This window comes from Tiliqua scincoides, chromosome 7 (genome assembly GCF_035046505.1).
Source record: "Tiliqua scincoides isolate rTilSci1 chromosome 7, rTilSci1.hap2, whole genome shotgun sequence".
NCBI lineage: Eukaryota > Metazoa > Chordata > Lepidosauria > Squamata > Scincidae > Tiliqua > Tiliqua scincoides.
Genome location: NC_089827.1, coordinates 61,984,121 through 62,008,257, shown reverse-complemented (window position 1 = coordinate 62,008,257; position 24,137 = coordinate 61,984,121). Strand labels below are relative to the sequence as shown.

Here is a 24,137-nt window from a genome sequence, read left to right as displayed (position 1 = left end):
CAAGGCCATCCAAATTAAGGATGCCAAGAAATAAGTATGAAGGACATGCCAAAAGGCCAGTTCTGAATAAAATTGAGGTTACAGTGCACTCTAGTGGTACCTGAAAACAAAGTTTTCTGTATGTTTAAATGTATGGTATTGCCTTATTTGAAACCTGTAACTTGAAGCTCATCAGTCAAATGTCTGTAAGGCTATCTCTGGCCAACCCAGAGTAAGCCCCATCTATGATGTCAAACTCCAGCCCATGAAAAGTGTAAAACTCCTCAAACAAAGGACCCAAAATGAAATATAAGGGACAGGCTCAGATTGGAAAATTGCTCTCACTGCTTTGGACTGGAGTCCCTTGAGACGCCCGTTGCTGGCAACGAAATAAAGCTTGCAGACGATTACCACTCTTGCCTACTGAGTTTTGCTTTTGAACCTTGCAACACAGCCACTACTTATACCCTTTTTTAAAGTCATTTAATGGATCTGAAACGGACACAGTTAGACAGTTACTAACCGGCAAGAATGAGATTTTAACAACCAACACGGCAGAGTACTTTTACTGTATTTATGCAAGAATTATCTCAAGAAGTTGAATCTAAGTAATGTACACAGATATTTTTCTGTCTAACACCCTGGTTTTATTGTTTATGCCAGGGGTGTCCAAAGTTTTTGGCAGGAGGGCCACATCATCTCTCTGACACTGTGTCAGGGGCTGGGGAAAAAAAGGATTAATTTACATTTAAAAGTTGAATAAATTTACATAAGTTTACATAAATGAATATATTAAAGATAAACTTATATGAATGAATGAAGGTCTTGCAATAGCTCAAGGCCTACAAAAGGCCTTGCACAAAGCAAGGCCGGCCTTTCCTTTGCTGCTGCTACTGCATCACAGATGTGAAACAGCAAGCAGTGGAGGAAGCCCTCATCCCACAGCTCACGTGACAGGTCAAACACTTGCCCTCACACTGAAAGCAGTTGTGTTGGGCCAGTGCGGGCTCCAGCAAGTCTCCGGAGGGCCAGAGCTCATTGGAGACTGGGGGCTCCCTGAGGGCCACAATGGGAGTCCTCAAGGGCCACAAATGGCCCCAGGGCTAGGGTTTGGGCACCACTGGATTATGCCAATAAAGGTTTTTGAAAAAAAATATAAAAAAAATAAAGATGTAAAATATTTGGGACTTCGATAATACAGAGTATTAGTAGTGCAGGTAGGGCATTTGGCACGTGGAAGCAAAAAAATTTTAATACCTCCCATGCCCCATAACATCCCCCTAATTTAATGCACACCACCATATGACAGCTTAGAGGCCCTTCTGAGGCTCTGGGTACCACACCTTGAAGGTGTATCTTAGAAGCCTCCAAAAGGAACTTTCAGTTTTTGGCAAAAACTGAAAACCACCTTTCATAGCCCTCTAAGACATCCCCTCAAGGCGTGGTACCCAGGGAAATGTACCCCTGTTGACCTCCCCTTAGCTATTACACTGACTTCCTCCTTTATAATCACAGTTTCCGAGATCAGGCTGTAGCGGTTAGGATCTGGCCAAAGTGTGGGATCCTGGGTCCACCCCCTCCTGGGCCCCGTTCACCTGCCCTCACCCCATCCTGGAACATCCCAGTTCTGCTCTCCCCAGACCCCCAAGCGGACAGCCTGCAGGCAGTGCAGTCATCTGACCCAGAGCTTGCTCCAGTGCAGAAGGATGACCTCCCGACTGCCAAGTCATTGCAGACATGTGCCTTATTGCATGTTTGCAAGGGATTTTCACTGGCCAATAGAGTGCTTGGGATTCTGCTCTTATAGCAAAATCCTATCTTAGGCTGGAATAGGCAGGCCAGAAGGCCTGCACTGTATCCAGTGCAAGATACAGCCCTGAAGCAGCTAAGCCAGAGGTAAGGGGAAACTATTCCCCTTATCCCCCAGGTAAGCCACTGCAGCCCCAGTGGGTCTCCTCGGACGTGTGCTACCTCCTAAGGTGGCATAAGACAGAGGAGAATGGAGTGGCTTGAAGCCACTCCATGCAGCTCAGGAATGGTGGTTTGTATCTGGCATAAGAGCTGGGTTCCAGCCCTTCCACCTGCCACCCGCCCGCCCTAGATTCAGCCTCCATGGGCCGGTGCATGTCCTTGTGCCGGCCCAGCCAACTCACGAGGAGGAGGTGTGCGGACCCTCTTGGGCCGGCCCAAGGCACAAGGGACTTGTGCCAGCCCAAGGGTGCCTCAGGATTGCACCCTTAGTTATTTGGTTAAAGATTTTTCTGGCTTACTTTATAGAGCAGGGGTCTCCAAACTTTTTGGCCAGAGGACCACATCAACTATCTGGCATGGTGTGGAGGGCCGGAAAAAAAATTTAAATATAAAATTTAAATAAATAAGAGATGGAACTTAGATGAGTGAATAAATGAATGAATGGGCTCATTCATTCAACCTCTCTGGCCGTCAGAAAAACCCTCCAGACACAATCAGAGCACATAAAAACATAAGAACAGCCCCACTGGATCAGGCCATAGGCCCATCTAGTCAAGCTTCCTGTATCTCACAGCGGAACAGCAAATGCCCCAGGGAGTACACCAGGTAATAAGAGACCTCATCCTGGTGCCCTCCCTTGCATCTGGCATTCTGACATAGCCCATTTCTAAAATCAGGAGGTTCCATACACATCATGGCTTGTAACCCGTAATGGATTTCTCCTCCAGAAACTTGTCCAATCCCCTTTTAAAGGCGTCCAGGCCAGATGCTATCACCACATCCTGTGACAAGGAGTTCCACAGACCAACCACACGCTGAGTAAAGAAATATTTTCTTTTATCTGTCCTAACCCTCCTAACACTCAACTTTAGTGTATGTCCGCTGGTTCTGGTGTTATACGAGTGTAAAGAACATCTCCCTATCCACTCTGTCCATCCCCTGCATAATTTTGTATGTCTCAATCATGTCCCCCCTCAGGCGCCTCTTTTCTAGGCTGAAGAGACCCGAACACCATAGCCTTTCCTCATAAGGAAGGTGTCCCAGACCAGTAATCATTAGTCGCTCTCTTTTGAACCTTTTCCATTTCCACTATGTCTTTTTTGAGATGCGGCGACCAGAACTGGACACAATACTCCAGGTGTGGCCTTACCATCGATTTGTACAATGGCATTATATTAGCCGTTTTGTTCTCAATACCTTTTCTAATGATCCTGATCTGCCACAGACAGCTCAGAACCCATCAGCCTATATCTAAAGTTTTGATTTTTTGCCCCATTGTGCATGACTTTACACTTACTTACACTGAAACGCATTTGCCATTTTGCTGCCCATTCTACCAGTCTGGAGAGATCCTTCTGGAGCTCCTCACAATCACTTCTGGTCTTCACCACTCGGAAAAGTTTGGTGTCATCTGCAAACGTAGCCACCTCACTGCTCACCCCTGTCTCCAGGTCATTTATGAAGAGGTTGAAAAGCACAGGTCCCAGGACAGATCCTTGGGGCACTCCACTTTTTCCTTCTCTCCATTGTGAAAATTGCCCATTGACACCCACTCTGTTTCCTGGTCTTCAACCAGTTCTCAATCCATGAGAGGAACTGTCCTCTAATTCCCTGACTGTGGAGTTTTTTAGTAGCCGTTGATGAGGGACTGTGTCGAACGCCTTCTGAAAGTCCAGATATATAATGTCTACAGGTTCTCCCGCATCCACATGCCTGTTGACCTTTTCAAAGAATTCTATAAGGTTCATGAGGCAAGACTTACCCTTACAAAAGCCATGCTAATTCTTCCTCAGCAAGGCCTGTTCGTCTGTGTGTTTTGAGATTCTATCCTTGATGAGGCATTCCATCATCTTACCCAGTATAGATGTTAGGCTGACTGGCCTATAGTTTCCGGGGTTCCCCCTTTCCCTTTTTAAAGATAGGCGTGACATTTGCTATCCTCCAATCTTCTGGCACCTTGGCCATTTTGAGGGACAAGTTGCATATCTTAGTCAAGAGATCAGCAACTTCAATTCCTTAATAACTCTTGGGTGGATGCCATCAGGGCCTGGTGACTTATTGATCTTTAATTTATCAATGAGGTCTGAAACATCTTCTCTTTTAACCTGTCTGACTTAATTCCTCGGTCAGGAGGGTCCGTTTGGGCAGCGGTATCTGCCCGAGGTCTTCTGCCCTGAAGACAGATGCAAAGAACTCATTTAATTTCTCTGCCATCTCTAAGTCTCCTTTTATCTCCCCTTTCCCTCCCTCACTATCCAGAGGGCCAACCGCTTCTCTGGCGGGTTCCCTGCTTCTAACATATTTGAAGCTTTTATTATTCCCCTTAATGCTGCTGGCCATGTGTTCCTCAGTCTCTCTTGGCCTCCCATATCACCTTCTTACATTTCTTTTGCCGCAGTTTATGTTCCTTTTTATTCTCCTCATTAGGGCAAGACTTCCATTTATGGAAGGAAGCTTCCTTGCCCTTCACAGCCTCTCTAACTTGGCTGGTTAGCCATGCGGGCACCCTCCTAGATTTAGTGGAGCCCTTCTTTCTTTGCGGTATACACCTCTGCTGGGCCTCTATTACTGTTGTTTTAAGCAGCCTCCATGCACTCTGGAGAGATTGGACTCTTTTTGCCTTCCCTTTCAACCTCCTTCTAACCAGCCTCATCATTTGAGGGAAGTCCACCCGTCGGAAGTCAAAGGTCTTTGTGAGAGCACAGTTCTGGTCATGTTCAGTTGAGTGGGCCAGAGGCTTTCAGGGGACAAGAAGTTGGCCACAGGCCGGAAAGAGGCTTGCTGTGGGCCGCATCTGGCCACCGGGCCGGGGTTTGGAGACCCCTGTTATAGAGTATGAAGAACAGGAAAAACCACCCAAAATAGTAGTTTGTACAGGAAAAGGAGGACAAATTCTTGACATCGCCACTTTGGATTATGTTTTATTTTATTTCTTGAGCAACAGACATTGGCAATACCATGGTGTTTACACAATTTAGAGCATTTATCATTTGAAAAGTATTCACAGCACAGTCTCTTCTATAGAGAAGTGACAAATAGTCAAACAAAATTTTATTTAAGGTTTTTAAACAAGGGATGTGTGTATATTGAACTTTTAATGTTTGCTTATATTTGTGATGGTTTGTTGCTTTACAATAAGCACTAATGTACATATAACTAAGGCAGGAGACAACTTTCTCAAGTCAGCTTTTAGTTACCAAACTGAGTTCTAATTCAAAACGCAGTTATTGATAAAATCCAGATTCTCCATTTTTTAATGTCAATTAATAATAAAAACCAAACATTTCTGGACTTTATACACTGCCACATGCAAAGCAATTCATTTACAGAAGGAATACTCTTCTGTGTCTCTTCAGAGGATCAGCACCTCCTGCAGCAATGAATGCAGCAAACTGTGACTCCAACAGCCTTATTCAGAAACCTCATGCTGTGCCGGATGAAAGGCTTCATATATCACTGCCTGTAAACATAATGGTCATAATTTTATTTTTTTTAATGCCTCGAGAGCTTATTCTTTGTTTCTCTTTATAAAGGCCACAACATAATGCAAAGTCAACCACACCGAAGGTCACTGATTTCAATGGGCCTACTTGTAAAGGTTGTGTTAAAAGCAGACAAATCTTGCTCCAGTACAGTCATTGCAATCTATAGGTTGAAACTGGACTGTATGTTTTGATCATCTTCTCAATCAGATTTTGCGTAAGTAAAAATGTGTTGTTCAGGCAAAAACCCCAGCAGCCAACCCCTGTGGCTGCATACGAGGAGCCTCTTGTTGAATCCTGTCTAGACATGCACTGCCAATCACTCTTTCAGGGAAGGGGAGAGAAATACTAATGAGGGGGTGATGGGCCCTAAGCATCTGCTAGGCAGAAAGCCTCTTTGATGGAGCCCGCAGTTGTGCAAGATTATTTCTAAACATAGGGTCAATGTGTCATACTGATAGCGCCTGCACATTTGTACCGGATGCCTGAGATCATTCATATTTTCCTGAAAATACCTGAAAATATTCATATTTTCTTGAAGGGAATACTACCATTCTGTGTGAAAGCACAAGAGGAGAACTTGCAAATGTGTACTTACAGCTTTAGCTTTCAAGTATTCATAGTCTTCTATCAGGTCCTCTTTGCCAAATAGAAGGCTGCGGTCTATATCTTGCTTCAGTCCTCCTAGAAGATAATTTGATTAACAACATGATTGTCTCATACCAAGGCTGCTGCAGTCCAGATACTGACCCGGCCAGCTCCAGGCACTCTGCCTTTGAACTTAACAGCCTCATGGATCTGTTCCTCTTTTGCAGCTTACGTAGACTTAGAATACTGGTGTCTCAAAGTTTGTCCTCTGCCATACCACTTTGCATGGTTCCCCTATTCAAAGTACCACTGGAAGTAACTGGCAATGACATTATTACCAGTAACTTCTGGGTTGGCAGGCCATAACACCCATAAGAGGCACAGGGTGGACAGGAGGGCTTTTTTGAGTGGAAAAACATGCTTTGCAGCTCTGCCCACCAAGCTGAGCCTCCTACCATTACTTATTGTGTCGTGTTCCTGATCTCGTTGTTGGGTGGCAGAGGTCCAAGGGTCCTGAAAATACCAGCAGATACTACCTCAAGTACCACTAGTGGTACCCACACCATTGGTTGAGAAACACGGTTTTACAGAAATCTCCTCTCTTGCTGTTTGTACCCAGTTTGCAATGGGTACAAACTGCAAGAGAGGAGATTTTGATTCCTGAGGATTAGGGCGGTTCGGCAGTGGAACAGATTGCCGAGAGAGGTGGTGGACTCTCCCTCACTAGAGATATTCAAGCAGAGCCTCAACAAGCACCTGTTGGAGATGCTCTAAGAGGATTTCCTGCCTATGGCAGGGGGTTGGACTAGATGACTATTAGGCCCCCTTCCAACTCTATAATTCTTTGAGAGATTTTCTCCTGAAGTCCTGGCAGGGAACAAAAATCACCTCCCTCTAACTGAGGTTTGTGATGAAATATCTAAAACATTCTGGATAATACAATAATTATTACCACAGGTATTATTATAGGGCAACATATTTCCATTAGCCAGCTATTTTTGAGAAATTCTGGGTCACTGGTGTGCTCTTCAGATCACATAACTTTCTCTGTCTCCATGGAAAAATGCAGGCCCCCCACTGAAAAAAAATTGGAGGGAGGGAGTACCAAAATGGGCAGTGTGAACAGGTTCAATGAGGAAGGGAATAAACATTCCAAAGCTTTTCTTCCAGTGCAGGGGAGGGATATAGATAAAGAATACAAAAACATTCCTGGACAAATAATGGTATCCAGAGCATCTGCTGGACATGCAGCAAGGAGTTTCCTGGGCTTAACTGGACTAAGGTGCATCCTTCCAGGAGGACACAAAGTTGAATTTCACCCCAATCAATGAAATTCCAGAAGGGACAAACAGTTGAGGCAGGGTGTGTGAATCACTCATTCTTGGGCTGCTGGTCAAAGAGAAGTTATGGAGGAAGAGTCTGAAAAGACTATCCAACTGCTCTGGCCACTGGCAATTAAGGTGAATTGCAAATGAGATTATGCCAAAGTGGGGAGCCCAAATTTGCAAGGCCTTAGACACACAGATCCCCCACAGTGCTTCAGCCTTATGTTTCTATCCATAGCCCTTAGTTAGATCCATGGTCTTGATTAGAAGCAGTCAAGCCTCACCCCTTCCAGGGAGAAGCACTGTCTTACCCCACACTGGAAGCCAACAGGGAAGGTTCAGATCTTAATTCTACATAGAGGGTGTTCCGTAACTGTGGCACTGCTACTCAGTAGGTTTCCCCCCTTGTTGCCACTACCCAAGCCTCAGAAGCTGATACCACATGTAGGAATGCTCCCCCAGACAAGAAAAAAGGGCTGGCTGTTTCATATGGAAGTAAGTGTATCATTAAGATATCCTGACCCTAAGCCTGGAAGGGCTTTAGAGACCAAAACCAGTATCTTGTACATATTGCGTTTGGAACTGAACCAGCAGGTCAGTGCAGCTGGAGGAAGAGCTGTGTAACAGTCTAACCTCCTCACAATACCACATAGGCTTCTGCATTCTGCACCAACCACAACTTCTGAATGGTCTTCAAGAGCAGACCCATGTAAAGTGAGTTAAAGCAGTTGAGTTGCAATGAAACCAGTACATGGGGTACTCCAGCCAGGAACTGAACAATTTCACTACGGTAGCAGCCAAAGTTGGACAAAGACCTCCTCCCTGGCCACTGCTGCCACCTGGGCTTTCAGGTACAGCAATGAATCCAGGAGGACTCCCAAACAGCAGATCTGCTCCTGCAGAGAGAGTGCTATCCCATTGCTGAATCCATTGCATCACAAGTCTTTGAACTAAGAGGACTTTTGTCCAGATTCATGTCAACTTGGTTACCCTCATCCAGTCTCCTACTGACCTCAAACATCAGTTTAAGATTTCCATTGCTTCCATGCCATTCCATGGAACACAGGGGTAGAGTTGGGGGTCATCTGCATATTGGCAACACCCAATTCCAAATCTCTGAATGACCTCACCAAATAGTTTCATGCAGATATTAAATAACTTATTACGCCTTACATACACATGTTGCTATATTGAGGTCATATAGCAATTTGAAAAAAAAACTAGAAATGGATTTATACTAAATAAAATTGGAAATGTTAACCTGTTAAAAGGCTCACAACTGTTCCCACCATGAATGTGACTAGGGTTCCTAATGCACTTAAATATAGATATGACATGCTGTACCAATTTTCAGCAATGGAGGGTCTGGAAGAGAAAGAAAGTTAAGATGTAATATTGCCTTTTAAATTATGCAAGAATAGCAACAAACTTACTAAAAATATACCATAGTTCAGTGTTTGTCAAACTGTGACTTGGAACCCACTTGGTGAATCATGACCCAGTTTCTTGTGGGTCCTGGAGAGCCTCCAATGAAACCCAGGTAACAGAAAGATCAGATATCTGTCTCAATCTCTGAGGATATTCAAAAATCAGATAGCTTCTAACTGCCGTGCAAAGAGCTGAGCTACTGCAGTTCGGAAGGAGCTGAGCTGAGTAAATATAGGGAGATAAATGTTTGAGCATCTTTTTTCTGGTGTGTTTTTTTCCCCAAGTCCAGCAATGACAGGTAGTGGGGGCAGGTGAAGAATGGGTCACATAACTAAGCTCCTCAAACCTTGAGGCTATTAATTAGGTCTGCATCATTACAAAAATGGATCAAGTTTTTGCAAGCAAATTATTACTGGTAAGTAAGTAAATCTAGACCAGGGGTGCCCAAACCCCGGCCCTGGGGCCACTTGCGGCCCTCAAGGCCTCTCTATGCGGCCCTCAGGAAGCCCCTAGTCTCCAATGAGCCTCTGGCCCTCCAGAGATTTGTTGGAGCCCACACTGGCCCGACACAACTGCTCTCAGCGTGAGGCCAACTGTTTGGCCTCTTCAGTGAGCTGAGGGACGAGGACTCCCTCCACTGCTTGTTGTTTCATGTCTGTGATGCAGTAGCAGCAGCAAAGGCCAGTCTTGCTTTGTGCAAGGCCTTTTATAGACCTTGAGCTACTGCAAGACCTTCACTCATTGATATAAGTTCATCTTTAATATATTCATTTATGTAAATTTATTCAAATTTGAAATGTAAATTAACACGGTGACAGAGAGATGATCTGTCAAAATCTTTGGACACCCCTCCTGCCAAAATCTTTGGACACCCCTGATCTAGACCGATATTCAGTATGCAGTTAATAGGCTGTGCAAACCTTGGAGCTGTTGGAGGTTTCGCAATGGTAGTGGGCACAGTCCAATTGGATACATGACAGCCTGCAGTTGAAAGGTGTAATGGTTCAGTTCTGTGAGGTTGTGGAGGGTACAACTGAGAACCAATTCCAACCCACACCACAATAATAAATCCACAAACGAGACCAGAAAATGCACCCTAAGAAACAAAGTTATGCACACTGTAAGGATAAAAACAACCAAAGTAACAAATCATTCCAAGAACTGAAAGCCCTTTTTACTTTTAAAAGGATCTTAAACCACCTACCAAATATTTAAAGTGGACCTCATATGACTCTAGCAGATTGTTACAGCAATACCTTGCACTTTCATCTGGTTAGGGACCAGAGCATAGAAGAAAGTCAAAAAAGGATGAATGTAGAAGTATAGTCATTTTTAACTTGCAAATTTATTTTGGCTGGCAAAACACATAACTAACTAACTATATAACTCATGCAAATGCTTATGAAACCTAAATAAAGAGAAATAAAAGAAAAAATAAGAATGTTTATGAATGTTGTGGAAGGTTGGATGAAATTGGACAAAAAGAAAAGCACATGGATGAAATTTGAAATGACTGAAAATAGCTGAAAGAGTAAAGCGATGAAAACCAAGTGGATGAAAGTCAAGGTACGGTTGTATTAGTGTGCTGCTTTACTGCAGTTCACTGGTCTGTTGAGGTTGTTGGACCTTAGACACTGGCAATGGCTCAGCAATCATTACAATGCAGGACAAGGCCCACATGCACATTCCTCACGAGGAAGTTGCTTGAACTAATAAGGCCATACTATATCTCCAAAACTAGACGTGATAGGGCAAAACAGATGCCATTTCTGGAATCGGCACCTCAAATTCATATCAAACCACCATAAAGTTTGGGGAAAACTTTTCTGACCCTCAATTTTGTAGGCCTGTGAAAGTGATTATATTTCACTGGCTCAGGGGGAAGGAAGGGGTTGGTTGCCTTGGAGAGAGAATGATAGATTGTCAGCAGGCTGTCCTCTCTCCTATTAATGAGGCTATTGTTAAAAGACTGTTTTCCTTTAATTTAAAGAGCCCTTCTAATCACTTTGAGGTAGAAAAATTCATACAACAGTAAGAAAAGCAGTTTTTTAAAGTGTGATTTTAAAGGGATGAATTTTTCCCCTTCTCCAGGGATCAGCATATTCCTTCTCACTTGCAGTGGCCATTCATGTTGAGTCGAATCCCTTCTATAACAAGATTGAACCTGTAGTTTGCTTCAAACCAAGAGAGGAGGCATGGCTTCCTTACACAAGGGATACAGAGAGCGAAGGGAGTGTAAAAGCCCAAGATTTGGCATTATGCCTAAACTACCCCTTTGTTTATATAAAACTATTCAGATGCTATTCTGAGCCAGTAAAACAATACTAAGGGTGCAATACAAACTGTGCCCTAGGCTGGTGCACATCCCTTACACTGGCCTTGGGGTGTCACAAAAGTGCCTTAAGGCAATTCTGTGATGACTCAGGGGCAGACTGTGACGGTGGAAGGACATGCACCAGCCTGCTCCCGATGGATCCAACCCTAGACTTGGTAAGTAAGCACTGGCTTGGGAAAGCCAGCGTGCAGACTTGAGGAGGGTGGCAGAAAGTTTTAAGGGGTGTTCCAGGGAGTGGTACGAGCGGGCTGGTAGGAGGACGGGACTGGGGGTGTGTGTGTGCTAAGATCTAGCACTTAGGTTGGATCCTAACCCCGGTCCCAAGCAACCCAGCCTAGTACCAGGCTGCTCGGATCTGCACCACCTCTTTAGGTGGCACAGATTCGAGTAGCTCCTACAAGGACAGATGCCCTGCAACACAGCATCAGGGGAATTAATTCCCCTTACTCCAAGTTGCACTGCAACTCATTCAGCTCTGCTCTGGATGCAGCGCAGGCCACCTGGCCAGACTGCTCCAGGGCATGTTAGGATTGGGCTGCCCAAGTGTAAAATGAGGCCCCCCCCCCACACCATTTCATTTAGTAACAATAAGATGCAAATCAATTACTTACTTTAGAATTGGCAGAAGACAAAAGGACACCCAAACTAAATATTCCCAAAAGAGGTCCACCAATTATTCCAAAAATAGTGAGTGCGGCCTAAGGAACGAAAAGGAAAAACAAATCACAATCTCTGGTAAAGGCAAGAAGTAACAAAGAGGAATGTTGGTCATATCACAAATAATAATTCTCTTCAGTGTAAGGAAAGGCATCCCTGAGTGGGTAATTCCTCCCTTTCACTTGGAGACATCATTGTATAATTTTATCATTTTCAGGGAGGAAGAGCTCCAAAGAGTTTGGGAAATGCTTCATCTTCCAAAGAATCCACACACTGATAATAAACAAGCTTTAAATCACAGAACAATACTGAGATCAGGCAGTTAGGTAATGATCCCGACCCACAGAATTCTTTACAAACCAAGCCTATATAATGAGTGTAATATGCATTTATGAACTTTGCATCAGTTATAATGCAAATGTAATTCTCAGGGAGGAATAGCCACCTGTAGGCAGCCTGAATGCTTGAGAAGACTATTGTTATGTATGTAAGTTATGCAGGATCGAAATCCTGCATAACCAATTGGCCCAGACTTATGGCTGGCCAATCGGGTGATGGATCGAAATCCTACCATCCGATTGGCCCTCTAGTTAAGGTTTCAATTGCACCAATCACGGGAAGTCGGGGCAGAGTTAAAGGCTATAAAAAGCCAGGGGTTTGCCTTGTATTTTGCTAGGTTCTGTTCTGAAGATGGAATAAACGTATTGAGCTGTTATCACTATGCCTTCCTTTATTTGCATGGACCCACTATATAACACTATCAAATCCTAACAGGAAACAGCTAACCTCCTGCTTCCCGTTACTGTTCAATAGTCTTTTCAAGCATTCAGAACTGCCTGCACTTCATTGTAAGCTTGTATGAACGACTACAACCGTTGGCAGATGGTTGGCAACCTGCAGATGGTTGGCAACCTTCAGTCTTGAAAGACTATGGTATAAGCCTACAGCACCCGGTATTCCCAGGCGGTCTCCCATCCAAGTACTAACCAGGCCTGACCCTGTTTAGCTTCTGAGATCAGACGAGATCCGGCATGGGCAGGATAACAGCTGCTGCGACTACACAGTGCTCATCATAAGTTCATGCTAGTGGCCTGCCTTTGCACTGTCTTAGTGCGTGGGTTTAACTACACAGGGAGGCTTCACTGTTCCTTTTACAGGAACATTCGTGCCACCTTTATCACTCCATTGCTGATCCATTTTTTGGGACACACACAACAACAATATATGAACTTGTTGCTTTCTGACACAAGTCCAGCTACTACTTTTAGTGTTGCGAGATTCTTTGCTTCAGCGATACACATCAGGACACTGATACTGAAAGTGGACTAAATTCAGTAGAGCTGCCGCTTTTGTTGGGAAGTTTGCCGTTGAGAATGGGTGATGGGTTTGGGTCTTTTGATTGTTTAGTTCAACGTTTTTAATTGTATAATTGTTAAATTTTATTCCTTGTGCACTGATATTTTCAAGTGCATAGTTTTATATTTTATGTACTGGTCAGTGACCGTAATAAAAGATTCTTCTACACAGGGAGGCATGTTTTTCTTTTTCAGAGATTCTGCTAATTGGGTAAGAGGCACTTTTTCAAGTGGGTGCTCCTTTTTTTTTTAGCAGGGGGAGAGAAACTGGCCCATCTCACCCCAGCAGTGTCTGTTCTGGTGGCTGTCTGCTGGTATTCTTTTGCATCTTTTTAGATTGTGAGCCCTTTTGGGACAGGGAGCCATTTAGTTATTTGATTTTTCTCTGTAAACCGCTTTGTGAACTTTTATAAATACTGTTATATAAATACTGTTAATAATAATAATAATAATAATAATAATAATAATAATAATAATAATAATAATAACAACAACTAGAAAATTTTGGCTTATTCAAAATATTTATCTATTGATGCAGAGAGGTATTTCTCTCCTTTGAGAATCATAAACAAAGGATATTGAGTGCAACACTACTATAGAAACAGCAGTAAGAACTTAAAAACACACAGAATACTTCTACTTAAAATGCTGTTTAATTGCATCTGCTTGCTTTATAGTAATATTGGTTTTTTATTTTTTATTATTATTATTTATGATATTAATTTAATTGATATTGTAAGTCACCCTGAGTTCCACAAAGGGAAAAGAGAGGTTAAGATACTTTAAACATACTTACAGACATTCACATACCTAGGAAAACATTTCTGAACTGTGGAAAAGTAGTTAAGTGATTTTTTGTTTTACTTAAATCAATTCAGCTATCTTTTAATTGGATGAACAGTATCTCAAATCAGAGATCTTATAGTTCTAGGCTAAATTTTATACTTTGTAAGGGTATAATAGTTCTAGTTAAGTAACTGGAATTATGATGCATACTGGGCATATCTCTAGTTCACTTTATTATCAAAGCAAACACTGAAGAAGGAAATTAATGTTCTGAAAGGTATACACATAACTGGGAGTAAGTCCCATGGACTTTAACAGGACTTCTGAGTATACATGTATAGGATTGCTCTTCACATCTAAACCACTTATAGATAGTTTAATACTTACATTAGTACTGTTAAACATTTACCTGTAAAACACTGGTCAAAAGAGATGCCACTGCAGCCATGGCAATGCATATTGTGCCAAACAACAGATCTAAAGAGATGATTTATACAAATGTTTATATGATGCATTCAAATGTCACCTGATAACAGTTTAAGAAGGCTACATTTATAATGGTTACACAGGAAACTGTCTTCTACTGAGACAGACACTTGTTCTATCTAGATCAGGATTATCTACATGGACTGGCAGCAGCTCTCCAGGGTTTCAGACAAGAGTCTTTCCCAGTCCTATTACTTAGGGATGGCAAGGATTGAACTTCCTTGCATGCAGAAACTTCCTGGGATCAAAACAGTGGTGGAAACAAATTACAAAGTGGTGATAAAACTCACACACCCTACAAACAAGAATCTTTACCCTAACTCCCTCCTATTATGTCACATTGCATATTTAGGCACAGATCTCATTTGGTCCTCTGAGTTTCTGATATGAGATGATGAAAAGATTGAAAACATCCAGATGGTTACTTCATAGTGTTTTCAATTTATCATTTCAAACATTTTGATATCTGCACTTGAACAGGACTGTAGGGCCCAGGAAACAGATCAGAAAGCAACATTCTGCACAGTTTTCTATTTAATCCTGTGGCTGGTTGAGAGTGGCAGGCATGGTTATGCTGCGCCTGCTATTTAGTTGTAGCATGTGGTAAAGAGGTCACAAAGAAACAAAGTGAAGGCAGTTGCTACAACTATTTTATTATGTATAAAAGCTATAAGATAAATTATCATAACCTCAATCAGGTTATTTTCTAAGATAATTCTACTAACTTCCATTTTTAAACACCTAAAATGGAAAACCTCATGAAAACTTACTCATTCCCATGGAAATTGATGACAGATCTGCTTCAGTTAGCGTTTTGAAATTAGGTTTAACAAGATCCTGTACAGTTACTGTAGCTAATGCATTGATGCTGGAAGACACTGAACTAAAGAATACAAAATTAAAATATTCTCAATTTTGTACCTTCATCAATTATGGTTTCACAAAAGTTTAAAAACTGGGACAATTAAGAAATAAGAAAAGAGGCATAGCTCTAACAATTTGCAGAAACAGCGACAGAGAGCAAAATACAGATGAATTCAGGGTTCCCAAGGCCCATATAAGAGGATTTATGTTCTGTTGCTCTTTTACTGGGGGTTGCCCTAATACTCTTGGCTCTACAATAGGCCTCCATTAAATACATATACAGGTCCAAACTGTTTATCTACAAATTTGGAACCTGCAGATTTAACTTATCACAGGTTCTTATCCTCCAATACAGCCTCCAGACTGCATGCTGATCTCCTGGTCTCAGAACACCTGCAGATGCTACCAGATAATCTCTGGTCACATCTGGTGGGGGGGGGGCAGGAACAATTTCTCCTGACAGGAACGGTACTTTCTAGTTCTTCCTAAGCAACACTAGAATTTTTTAACACCATCCAGAGCTTCTAGTTTTCATTAGCTAGAACTAGTAATACGCTTTGGGGTTTTATATAAATACACACACACACACACACACACACACACACACACGTGGGATGCGCAAGTCCAGCACAGCTCAACTCTAGTCACGAGTCTCCGCTCCCACGACTCGGAAACAAGTCATGACAGGGGTTCTTTCCAAGTTTCTCTGAGCATTTCCATGACTTGAAGACTCAAGTCACAAGTTGTTCCCTTTAAAAAGCCAGCCATGGAAAAAACGGAGCCGTTGCCTTGTGTGTTCTCTTTAACCACTCCCCTGTTGTCCCATCCCATCTAGAAACAAGGCAGGAGGGGGTGTGATGGACTGTGAGAGAGCAGGAACAGAAGCTGCAAGAGGGAAGAGGGTCACACGCAGCAGCTGCAAGACTTACCAGGATGACCCAATCCTTTGCAGTTCTACTTAGAAGTAGCCCCATTGCAGCCTGTCATTCAAAGAGGCTTTCTCCTTCCAAGTAACAATGGAGCCCACCAGTAGCATAGCTAGGGAGTGTGCAAAGCACTAAATTTTGTAGGAAGCCTCACCTAGTTTTGCAAAGCACTACATGTTCCCTGAAGCCTCACCACAGAGGTGCAAACAACCCCCTCCCCTTCAGAGAGGGGGCAGCAGGTGAGGCAGAATTGCCCGTCATCGCCTATGGAAAAGCACAATTGTCCTGCCTGCTTACACCCGAGGAGGCTCTTGTTATACCTGCTTTCTCAGATATAAGGAGAACCTCCTCAGGTATAATCAGGTGGGACAGTTGTGGTGCTTTTCCATGGACTACAATAGGGTGGTTCTGCCTCACCTGCTGCCCTTCACTACATGTCCCTGCTTCAGAGCCATTCCAGTTGGCTACCAGTGAGGCTCTGGAACATGTAGTGCTTTGCAAGCTGAGGTGAAGCTCCCTGCAAAAGTTAATGATTTACACCCCTGCTGGAGCCCACAGGACCCAGAGTGATTACTACAAACTGCCTCCTTAGGCTTCTCTAGGAAATTCTAGGACAAGAACCCCCTTGGGCTCCTCCTTCTATCCTATCTCATCCAAAGAAATCAGACCGCCCATCCTTTATCCAATGATCATAGGTTCCTGTCAGATGGGCAAGAGGGCTGCTCCTGCCTCCTCCATGCAAAAGCAAAACATTAACCCTTCCCTGCCTCCTGGCTGGAACTTTCCTGCTGCTCACTGGATCTGAATGTTGGGAGCTGGTAAGGGTTTACTTGGCACTTCACTAGATCTCTAACCTAAAGCATAAAATGATGGACTAGATTTCAGCATTACTTTCCAGAACCCAATTCCATGATTCCAACTAACCTTAGTGTCCCACTATAGGTCCCAGCCACAAAAAGTCCTGGAATTCCTGGAAAATCTTTCCAAAGTTGCAACACCAAATATGGTATGAGCTGAAAAATTTCACAATAGAGATATTACACTAAACATTTTTATGGTCTTATCTCCCTAAGCCTCCACTTAAAATATCTACTATTAACTATTTTAACCTCAGCAATATCATTATGTAGTGATCAAAACTCAAATAAACAGGGAAGAGGAAACTAGGGTGGGAGGAGAGTTCTCTGCTTGTTAACCACCTTCTGTGAATCCAATCTGTTTCAGACTAACACCCTTTCCACATAATTATCTATATGGTTCACAGGGGAACAGCAAAATTCTTTTCAGCTTCCGATCTTCAATATTTTCTAACATTGGTCAAAGAGACCTGACTGCAGGCATTTTTATTAAGAAACTTCTTGAGAGAGAATTAGCATGTATTTTTATTTAGGAAGCGTCAGAAGTATAAATTTAAATCTTTATTTAAAGGAATTTAGCATAAATTAGGTTTTTGCACCCTTAATTATTCAAATCACTGATTTGAGAATACCATAAAAATGACCACAGCTTGTCTACAGTTCTCCAGATCAATTAGGACAACCAAGAGAAAAGCTAGTCAGCTGAAAAATCATCCAGAGTTTCAGAACCCATTTTATTTATTACAGCACTTTCAGGTTTAAAAAAAAAAAAAAAAAGGTTCACAATTAATACATCAAAACATTTTAAAATAAAGTTTTGAAATGTTGTCACCAAAATATCCAGATAAAAAAAATTCACTACAACACTACAGTAAGAGAGAGTGTTGCTCCAAACCTTGCTGGAACAAGAAAGAGTTCCTAAACCTCCAGATGGTATAGTCAGGGCCTGGCAGACTTCTTTCTGGAGTGGATTCTACAACTGGAGCGTTACAATCAAAAACACTGCTCTGAACCATCATCACAGAAGATACTGCTTTCTAAGATGAAACCTGGAGCAGATCCTGCCACTGGATCTTTAAAGGCAAGGATCTCACGCAGAACTAGGCAGATTCCAAAGTAAACTGGGTCCATACCACTTACGGCTTAGCAGATAAATACCAGACCTTGGAATTGTTCATAGAAGCCAATAGCCAAAAGCCAATAGTGATTAGCTGTAGGCTTCCAAAACGTGGTTCCCTTTAACCAATCTATCAAGTAGAGAAAAAGGAGAATCCTCACTTCCACCAGATCCCCATCTTGGAGACCTGGAACATCGACTAATAGCAATCAGGTGACGTAAAAGTCAAACTTTTGCACTACAATGAGTGAAATGTGTTACAGTCCAATTGAGGGACTCACTCTTCACGTGCAGTCACAGTTCAGGCTGTGACTTGATGCTGCAGCTGGAACTTTGGTACTTTCTTAGCTTTCTCTCTCTCTCCCTCTTTTTCCGACATCCACCTCTACCCTTCTCCCCTTTCTACTGCACAAGTTCTCTGTTCCTCCTTGGTAATTTTCCTGATTTTTTTCATTCTGTTCCCCCTCCTTCCTCCACTTTGTGCCATAACACATCCCTTTTCCTTGTAAGGATTTCCTTCTTCTCTTTTTGGCCTGCCTAGAAACGGTGACATGTAATGCCTGGCTCTCTCCCCCTCTGCATTTCATTCCATTTTGATTCCCCCTCCCAGTTACAGTATCTCCACAATAAAACCATATACTGTTGTGTCTTCTCCTCATCTTTTGAGTTGTGTCATGAGGTACTGCATTCAATTCTTGCAAAGGTAGTCAGTGGGGGTGTGTGTGTGGACACACACACAACTAGCTTTTTTTAGGAATGAGAGGATCCCTTGCTTTTTGGTTATATCCATCCTTTATTTTCAAGTAATAAACTGGATTTTAATTCCTGACAATCACATGTTAATAGTTATTTTTCCAAAGGACCTGATTAAAGCTGAACCACTTATACTTTTTTATTTATAATTTTTTAAAAAAGTTGTCCTTAAACAACAAGTTATTTAAGGAGTTCACTTGTAACTATACTAAACCTGATCTGGGGCCGCAACCTTCTTTGCAGTCCATGGATCGCAATCCTTAAACACAGAGTACATTGCGAGTCCACTCAATGTTGCAGAACTGAGGGTTAGCCAGAGTCCCAAAAGATTTACATACAGAGCACTGCAAAAAAAAATTAGAAAAATTATGATCATTAAAGAAATTTGTTTCTTGATGCAGAGACTGAAGAGCATTGCCAACATTATGCATTAAGTAAAGCATGTTAAGCATCCAAGTATTGACAATATAAAGACAAAGTAAATAGTGTGTTGTATGGTTTTGTGTGTGTGTGGGGGGGGAGAACTGGTCTGAGTTTTGCCATTATGCTGCCGTTTTTAATTATTTAATTATTTATTATACAAGCACACTAGTATGATTTTTAATCTTGTATTGTTTTTTGTTGAGATTTGTTTTTATATTTAATGTTGCAGGTCATCTTGGGTACCCTAATGTGGAGGGACAGGCAGGGCAGAACTCTTCTAATAAATTAATAAATAGGATAGGAATACACTGATTACCTAAAGAGCAATGCAAAAGCTCTAGTTTTCTATAGTTCATAATAAAAATATTTTCAGATATGAGTGTTCATGAAGACTGCATTCCTTCATTGTATAGAAGTAACATCTAATAACAGATTCATATGGTAATTGGCTGCATGTGGCTACATTAAAATCTTATATGCTTTTCTGCTTATAGCCAGCCAGTCAGTTGCATACAACTACCCCATAAAGTAGTTAGATTTCAAACACTTGGATCAGGTTGAACGAATGAATGAATGAAAACAGGGGCAGGAAAATTACAGCCTGGAGGCCATTTGCGGCCCTTGGGGTTTCACAATTTGGCCTGCAGGAAGCTTCCAGTCTCCAATGAACCTCTGGCCCACTGGAGACTTTTGGAGCCCGCACTGGCCCATGAATCCTGATCGCAAGCACCAGACGCAAGCTGTGTGCTGTGTTAGAGCAGGGATGGGCAAACCTCTGCCTGGCGGCCATTTGCAGCCCTTGGAAACCCCCAATCCAGTCCGCAGGTAGTCCCCAGTCTCCAATGAGCCTGTGGCCTGAACTGGTAGTCATGGGAGCCTGCACTGGTAGTTGTGGGAGCCCACACTGGCCTACGACTGCCAGACGTTAGCTGTGGGCCAAGTTAGAGCAAGGCTTTTTATAGTCTCCAAGTGTTTTTGGCTTTTCCCTGGGCATTATTTTAACTCCCCCCCCCCAAACTATCTCTGAACAACTTCTGTCTCAATGTGTTCCTGGCTTGGTCTGTTTTGTTTTCACTGTGCAAGAGGTTCCTAAAATACTTTTTAGGAGCAAAAGTATACATATGAAGACCAAGTGACCCTTGATACCAAACCAAAGTATGTACCCAAAGTAAAAGGTCACAATAGTTATATAGAATTAAGACACAGAAGTCAAAATGTTTGACTTTGGTGAAACTGTTATAGGAAGTTTAAAGGTCTTTGCTTTGCAGAGGCTTGCAGAGGGCCCCACAGTGTTTTACTAAACCCAGGAGAAGAAATGTAGAAGAGATAAGATAGGTGGCTCAAGCAAGGCTATCCTAATTAGGATGAGTCTGAAGGGGATGTATGCCAAAAAATGGGTCTGAAGTTCTGCCAAAGGTGAGGTCTTCACACCTGTCTTTGAGCACTGTGTCATCTCTTTTAATGAGGGTAGTCTAAACCTTCTCAAAACCATTTTTAATTGAATTGATGGATGTGAAAAAGGGTCAACAATGCGTCAACACTGGATAGATGATGTTATAGCACACTCTACTAGTTTCTGAAAACTTTGTAATTCAATATGTTTAATTGTTTAATTTTACCTTTTCTTGGAACTGTAACCTGAAACAAGCCTATCAGGTGTCTCTAAATTTATCTATAGCCTATTAAGCGTCAGCCCCATCTATGATGTCAAATTTCAGCCAATGGGCAATTTTCAAACAAAGAACCCAGAATGCTATAAAGGGTCCAGTTAATATTGGGAAATTGCTCTCAATGTTTTGGACATGAGTCCCTTGAGATGCCCATTGCTTGCAATGAAATAAAGCCTGCAAACATTCACTCCTGAGTACCGAGATTTCTTGAGTTGCCTTCTTTCTACCCTGCAACAGTTTTACATGCCTGTATTATAGTTCTCATGTGTATTATAAATATGTTCAGTAAAATTCATTCATTAATATAAGTTCAGTCTCTAATGCTTTCATTTATGTAAATTTATTCAAACTTCAAATATAAATTAATTATTTTTCTTTCCAGGCCCCTGACACACTGTCAGAGAGAAGATGTGGCCCTCCTGCCAAAATGTTTGCCGACCCCAATCTACAGAAACAGCTTCCCATGTGCAGATCAACTTTCTGGATCAGGTTCATGTAAATGAAGACACTGCCTAGAAAACAAAGCCTGCATTCCTCAGTCAAAGCACACATCCTCACATGTAGGAGAATTTGCATAACCCAGTGCTGCACAGGAACATCATGAGGTTGGATTTATGAATTTATAATATAGGAACTTACAGTTTAGCATGAACTTGACTTTTGCAAGAAAGGTATCGTTGAACTTGAGATTGATTTACTGCATACACACCAAGCCAAGTGAAACTGCCACCAATAACAATTGACCAGAAAGTATGTCTTTGAAGAGGGTTTGGGTTAAAGCTAAAAAGAAGACAAAAAAATACCATCATCATCATCTTTAAACCTGTGTCTTTCACAGAGCTAAGGAATTCAGAAGAAGGAAAATATAATTTCAAATTTACAGATACATTTCTATTCTTCTTAATGCAAGTAGGGCAGTCGGGGTGATTCTTCCTAATATAAGACGGTCAACAAACTAACCTTGACATTGTATGTACTCATCATCGTCCAAAACTAGGACCTCCTGTATGACCCACGTCATGGCAGTACTGAAATCTCTTGCATAATCCTATTGCCAAATATTGCATCAATGTCTGATAAATGTACTACAACTATAGCCTAACTAGTTAAGCCCAGGAATAGCCATCTCTTACATCTTAACATAGGAATGGAACAGCTTTAGTCTCCTTCCTAAGCAATCTAACTCTCTTAACCATCTCCCTTATCCACAGCCTCAAGGAAACTTGCCTTTCGCTGCTGAGATAGACACACTATGAGCAAGGTGGGAGTTATTCCTTCTTGATAAATATAGTATATTGTTGGCTTGCGAAACCTCTCTGCTAGCAGATAGAGGAGTCAGAGGAGTCAGAGACAGACAGTTGCACATCACTTAGCGATAGGAATGAGGACCGGCACCCTGTTGTCAAGCAAGGCTTGGTGATATACAAAGCCTCCAAAGCAGAGGGGAAACTACGCTCCCCTCACTTCCGGACGCTTTTCTGAATCTTGCAGAGGCAGCACACATCTGCTGCCTCTACGAGGTTCAGAAAAGCCTCCAGAGGTGAGGGGACCAGAATTCCCCTTAGCTTCAGAGGGGCAGGGACCAGTGGAGGTGTCGCATATGTGGCCCATCACTGGTTGGAGCATTGCATAGCAGCGCTCACCTGTATTATCTTTAGGAATAAATCCAGCCAGCATTTACAAAAGGGATCTGCAACAAAGTGTTCCATCTCCCCATCTCCAATTGGTTCAAGCAGGCCAATTCCCTCTCCCGCCTTTCCCCTAAAAGTATTCTGTTATTTTTTCCAACTGACACCAACATCTCTTAAGTGCTGGGAGCCACTGACAGGCCAATCCTATGCTTCCCAGCTGGAGCAGCGGTGACAAAGCAACTATCACTGTCTCCAGTGGGCACCAGGAAGCTGCCGAAAGTCTCCTCGGGGGGAGGGGGCTGTTAATTGTAAGCTGCCTTGAGTGCCCTTCATTGAATAGAAAGGTGGGATATAAATAAATAAATAAATAATCCCCTTATCTCAGGAAAAGCCCCAAGCCCCACAATAGGGCTTTTCAAGTCTGGCCCTCAGAGCAGAGCAAAGGCAGGGCAGAGGTTTAGAGCCCCTTATTCCTACTCAGCCTCAGAGCCTTTTCCAGATTCCCAGGACTGGAGTCTGTCTTCCAGCCATCCTCCAGCCCTCAGTCAGCCCCCTTTCATCCCATTGCCCACTCCTTATATTCTCCAGGCAGTGGTTAGTTCTTTCCCTCCTTCTTCATTCCACCCTCCTTGCCTGGTCACCCTCTGAGTTCTATGCTTCCTCTCCTACGAGATGGGAAGGTTCCTGCAGATACTTGCCACTGGGACAAGCTCTGCTCAACCAACAGATAGCTCACGTTCTGTTCTGCTAGGCCTTTCCAAGCATTGGCATTGGGGGTGGGGGTGGGGGTGGCAAAACACTAAGTTTCTTCAGGTGCCTGCCACTGGTATAAAACAGCCCCTTCTCCTCGCTTTCAGAGCCAGTCATGACTGCAAAAGCCTTTGCAGTTGCAACAGGCTCTGAAAGCAAGGAGGAGGGGCCATTTTATACCAGTGGCCAGGTGCCTGAAGAAACTTAGTGTTTTGCCCCTGCCTCCAGGAACGCCAGTGTTTCCAAGCCCTCCTGGCTTGCACCTGGACTTGGGCTCACTAGGCAGGGCACTCCCTGAACTGGGTACGTTCAGCCCTGGACATATATATAGGATTGCGCTGTTAATCTCAGAAATATATTCATGAGGTAGTATCAACAAAGTCACTCACTCAAGAGTTGTCCCACTAGCTAGAACTTAAACTTCCAAACTTTTCAAAACATTTAAGACCATCTGAGAGATTTATACTGCTGTCTAAGTAAAAGGACACTTACTCCCAGACATCCAATCTTTCTCCATGTCGAGCATCATCCAGAATACGTCCGAGTCCTCCTTTAATTGACACAGTGCGTCCAATCACTAATATAAATGCACATATCATCAGTAGAAACTGGAAAACATCTGTCAAGACTACTGCCCTTAGGCCTCCCTATTGAAAACAGCAGATACAACATACAGTATAAACTCTGTTCCAACTAAAAGCACAGTTTTATGATTAAACACTAGTTCTTATGGCCTTTCGCAAACAGTCCCACT

The 24,137-nt window shown here is 42.7% G+C and overlaps 1 protein-coding gene and 1 pseudogene across 1 annotated transcript in view; both read right to left on the bottom strand.

Annotated features, from left to right (window-relative positions):
• Positions 1 to 462: 462 nt before the first annotated feature.
• The window catches only part of LOC136657570 (sodium-coupled monocarboxylate transporter 1-like), a 39,999-nt gene continuing 16,324 nt past the window's right edge, over positions 463 to 24,137 (bottom strand). The window contains exons 5-15 of the mRNA XM_066634488.1: positions 23,876 to 24,030; positions 21,642 to 21,782; positions 19,124 to 19,253; positions 17,107 to 17,195; positions 15,163 to 15,275; positions 14,316 to 14,383; positions 11,720 to 11,806; positions 9,694 to 9,869; positions 8,607 to 8,710; positions 6,031 to 6,116; positions 463 to 471 (exon numbers count right to left, since the gene is read on the bottom strand). Of these exons, the coding sequence (XP_066490585.1) occupies positions 463 to 471; positions 6,031 to 6,116; positions 8,607 to 8,710; positions 9,694 to 9,869; positions 11,720 to 11,806; positions 14,316 to 14,383; positions 15,163 to 15,275; positions 17,107 to 17,195; positions 19,124 to 19,253; positions 21,642 to 21,782; positions 23,876 to 24,030 (1,158 nt within the window). The remainder of the gene's footprint in view (positions 472 to 6,030; positions 6,117 to 8,606; positions 8,711 to 9,693; positions 9,870 to 11,719; positions 11,807 to 14,315; positions 14,384 to 15,162; positions 15,276 to 17,106; positions 17,196 to 19,123; positions 19,254 to 21,641; positions 21,783 to 23,875; positions 24,031 to 24,137) is intronic.
• Positions 12,704 to 12,820, bottom strand: LOC136657765 (5S ribosomal RNA; annotated as a pseudogene).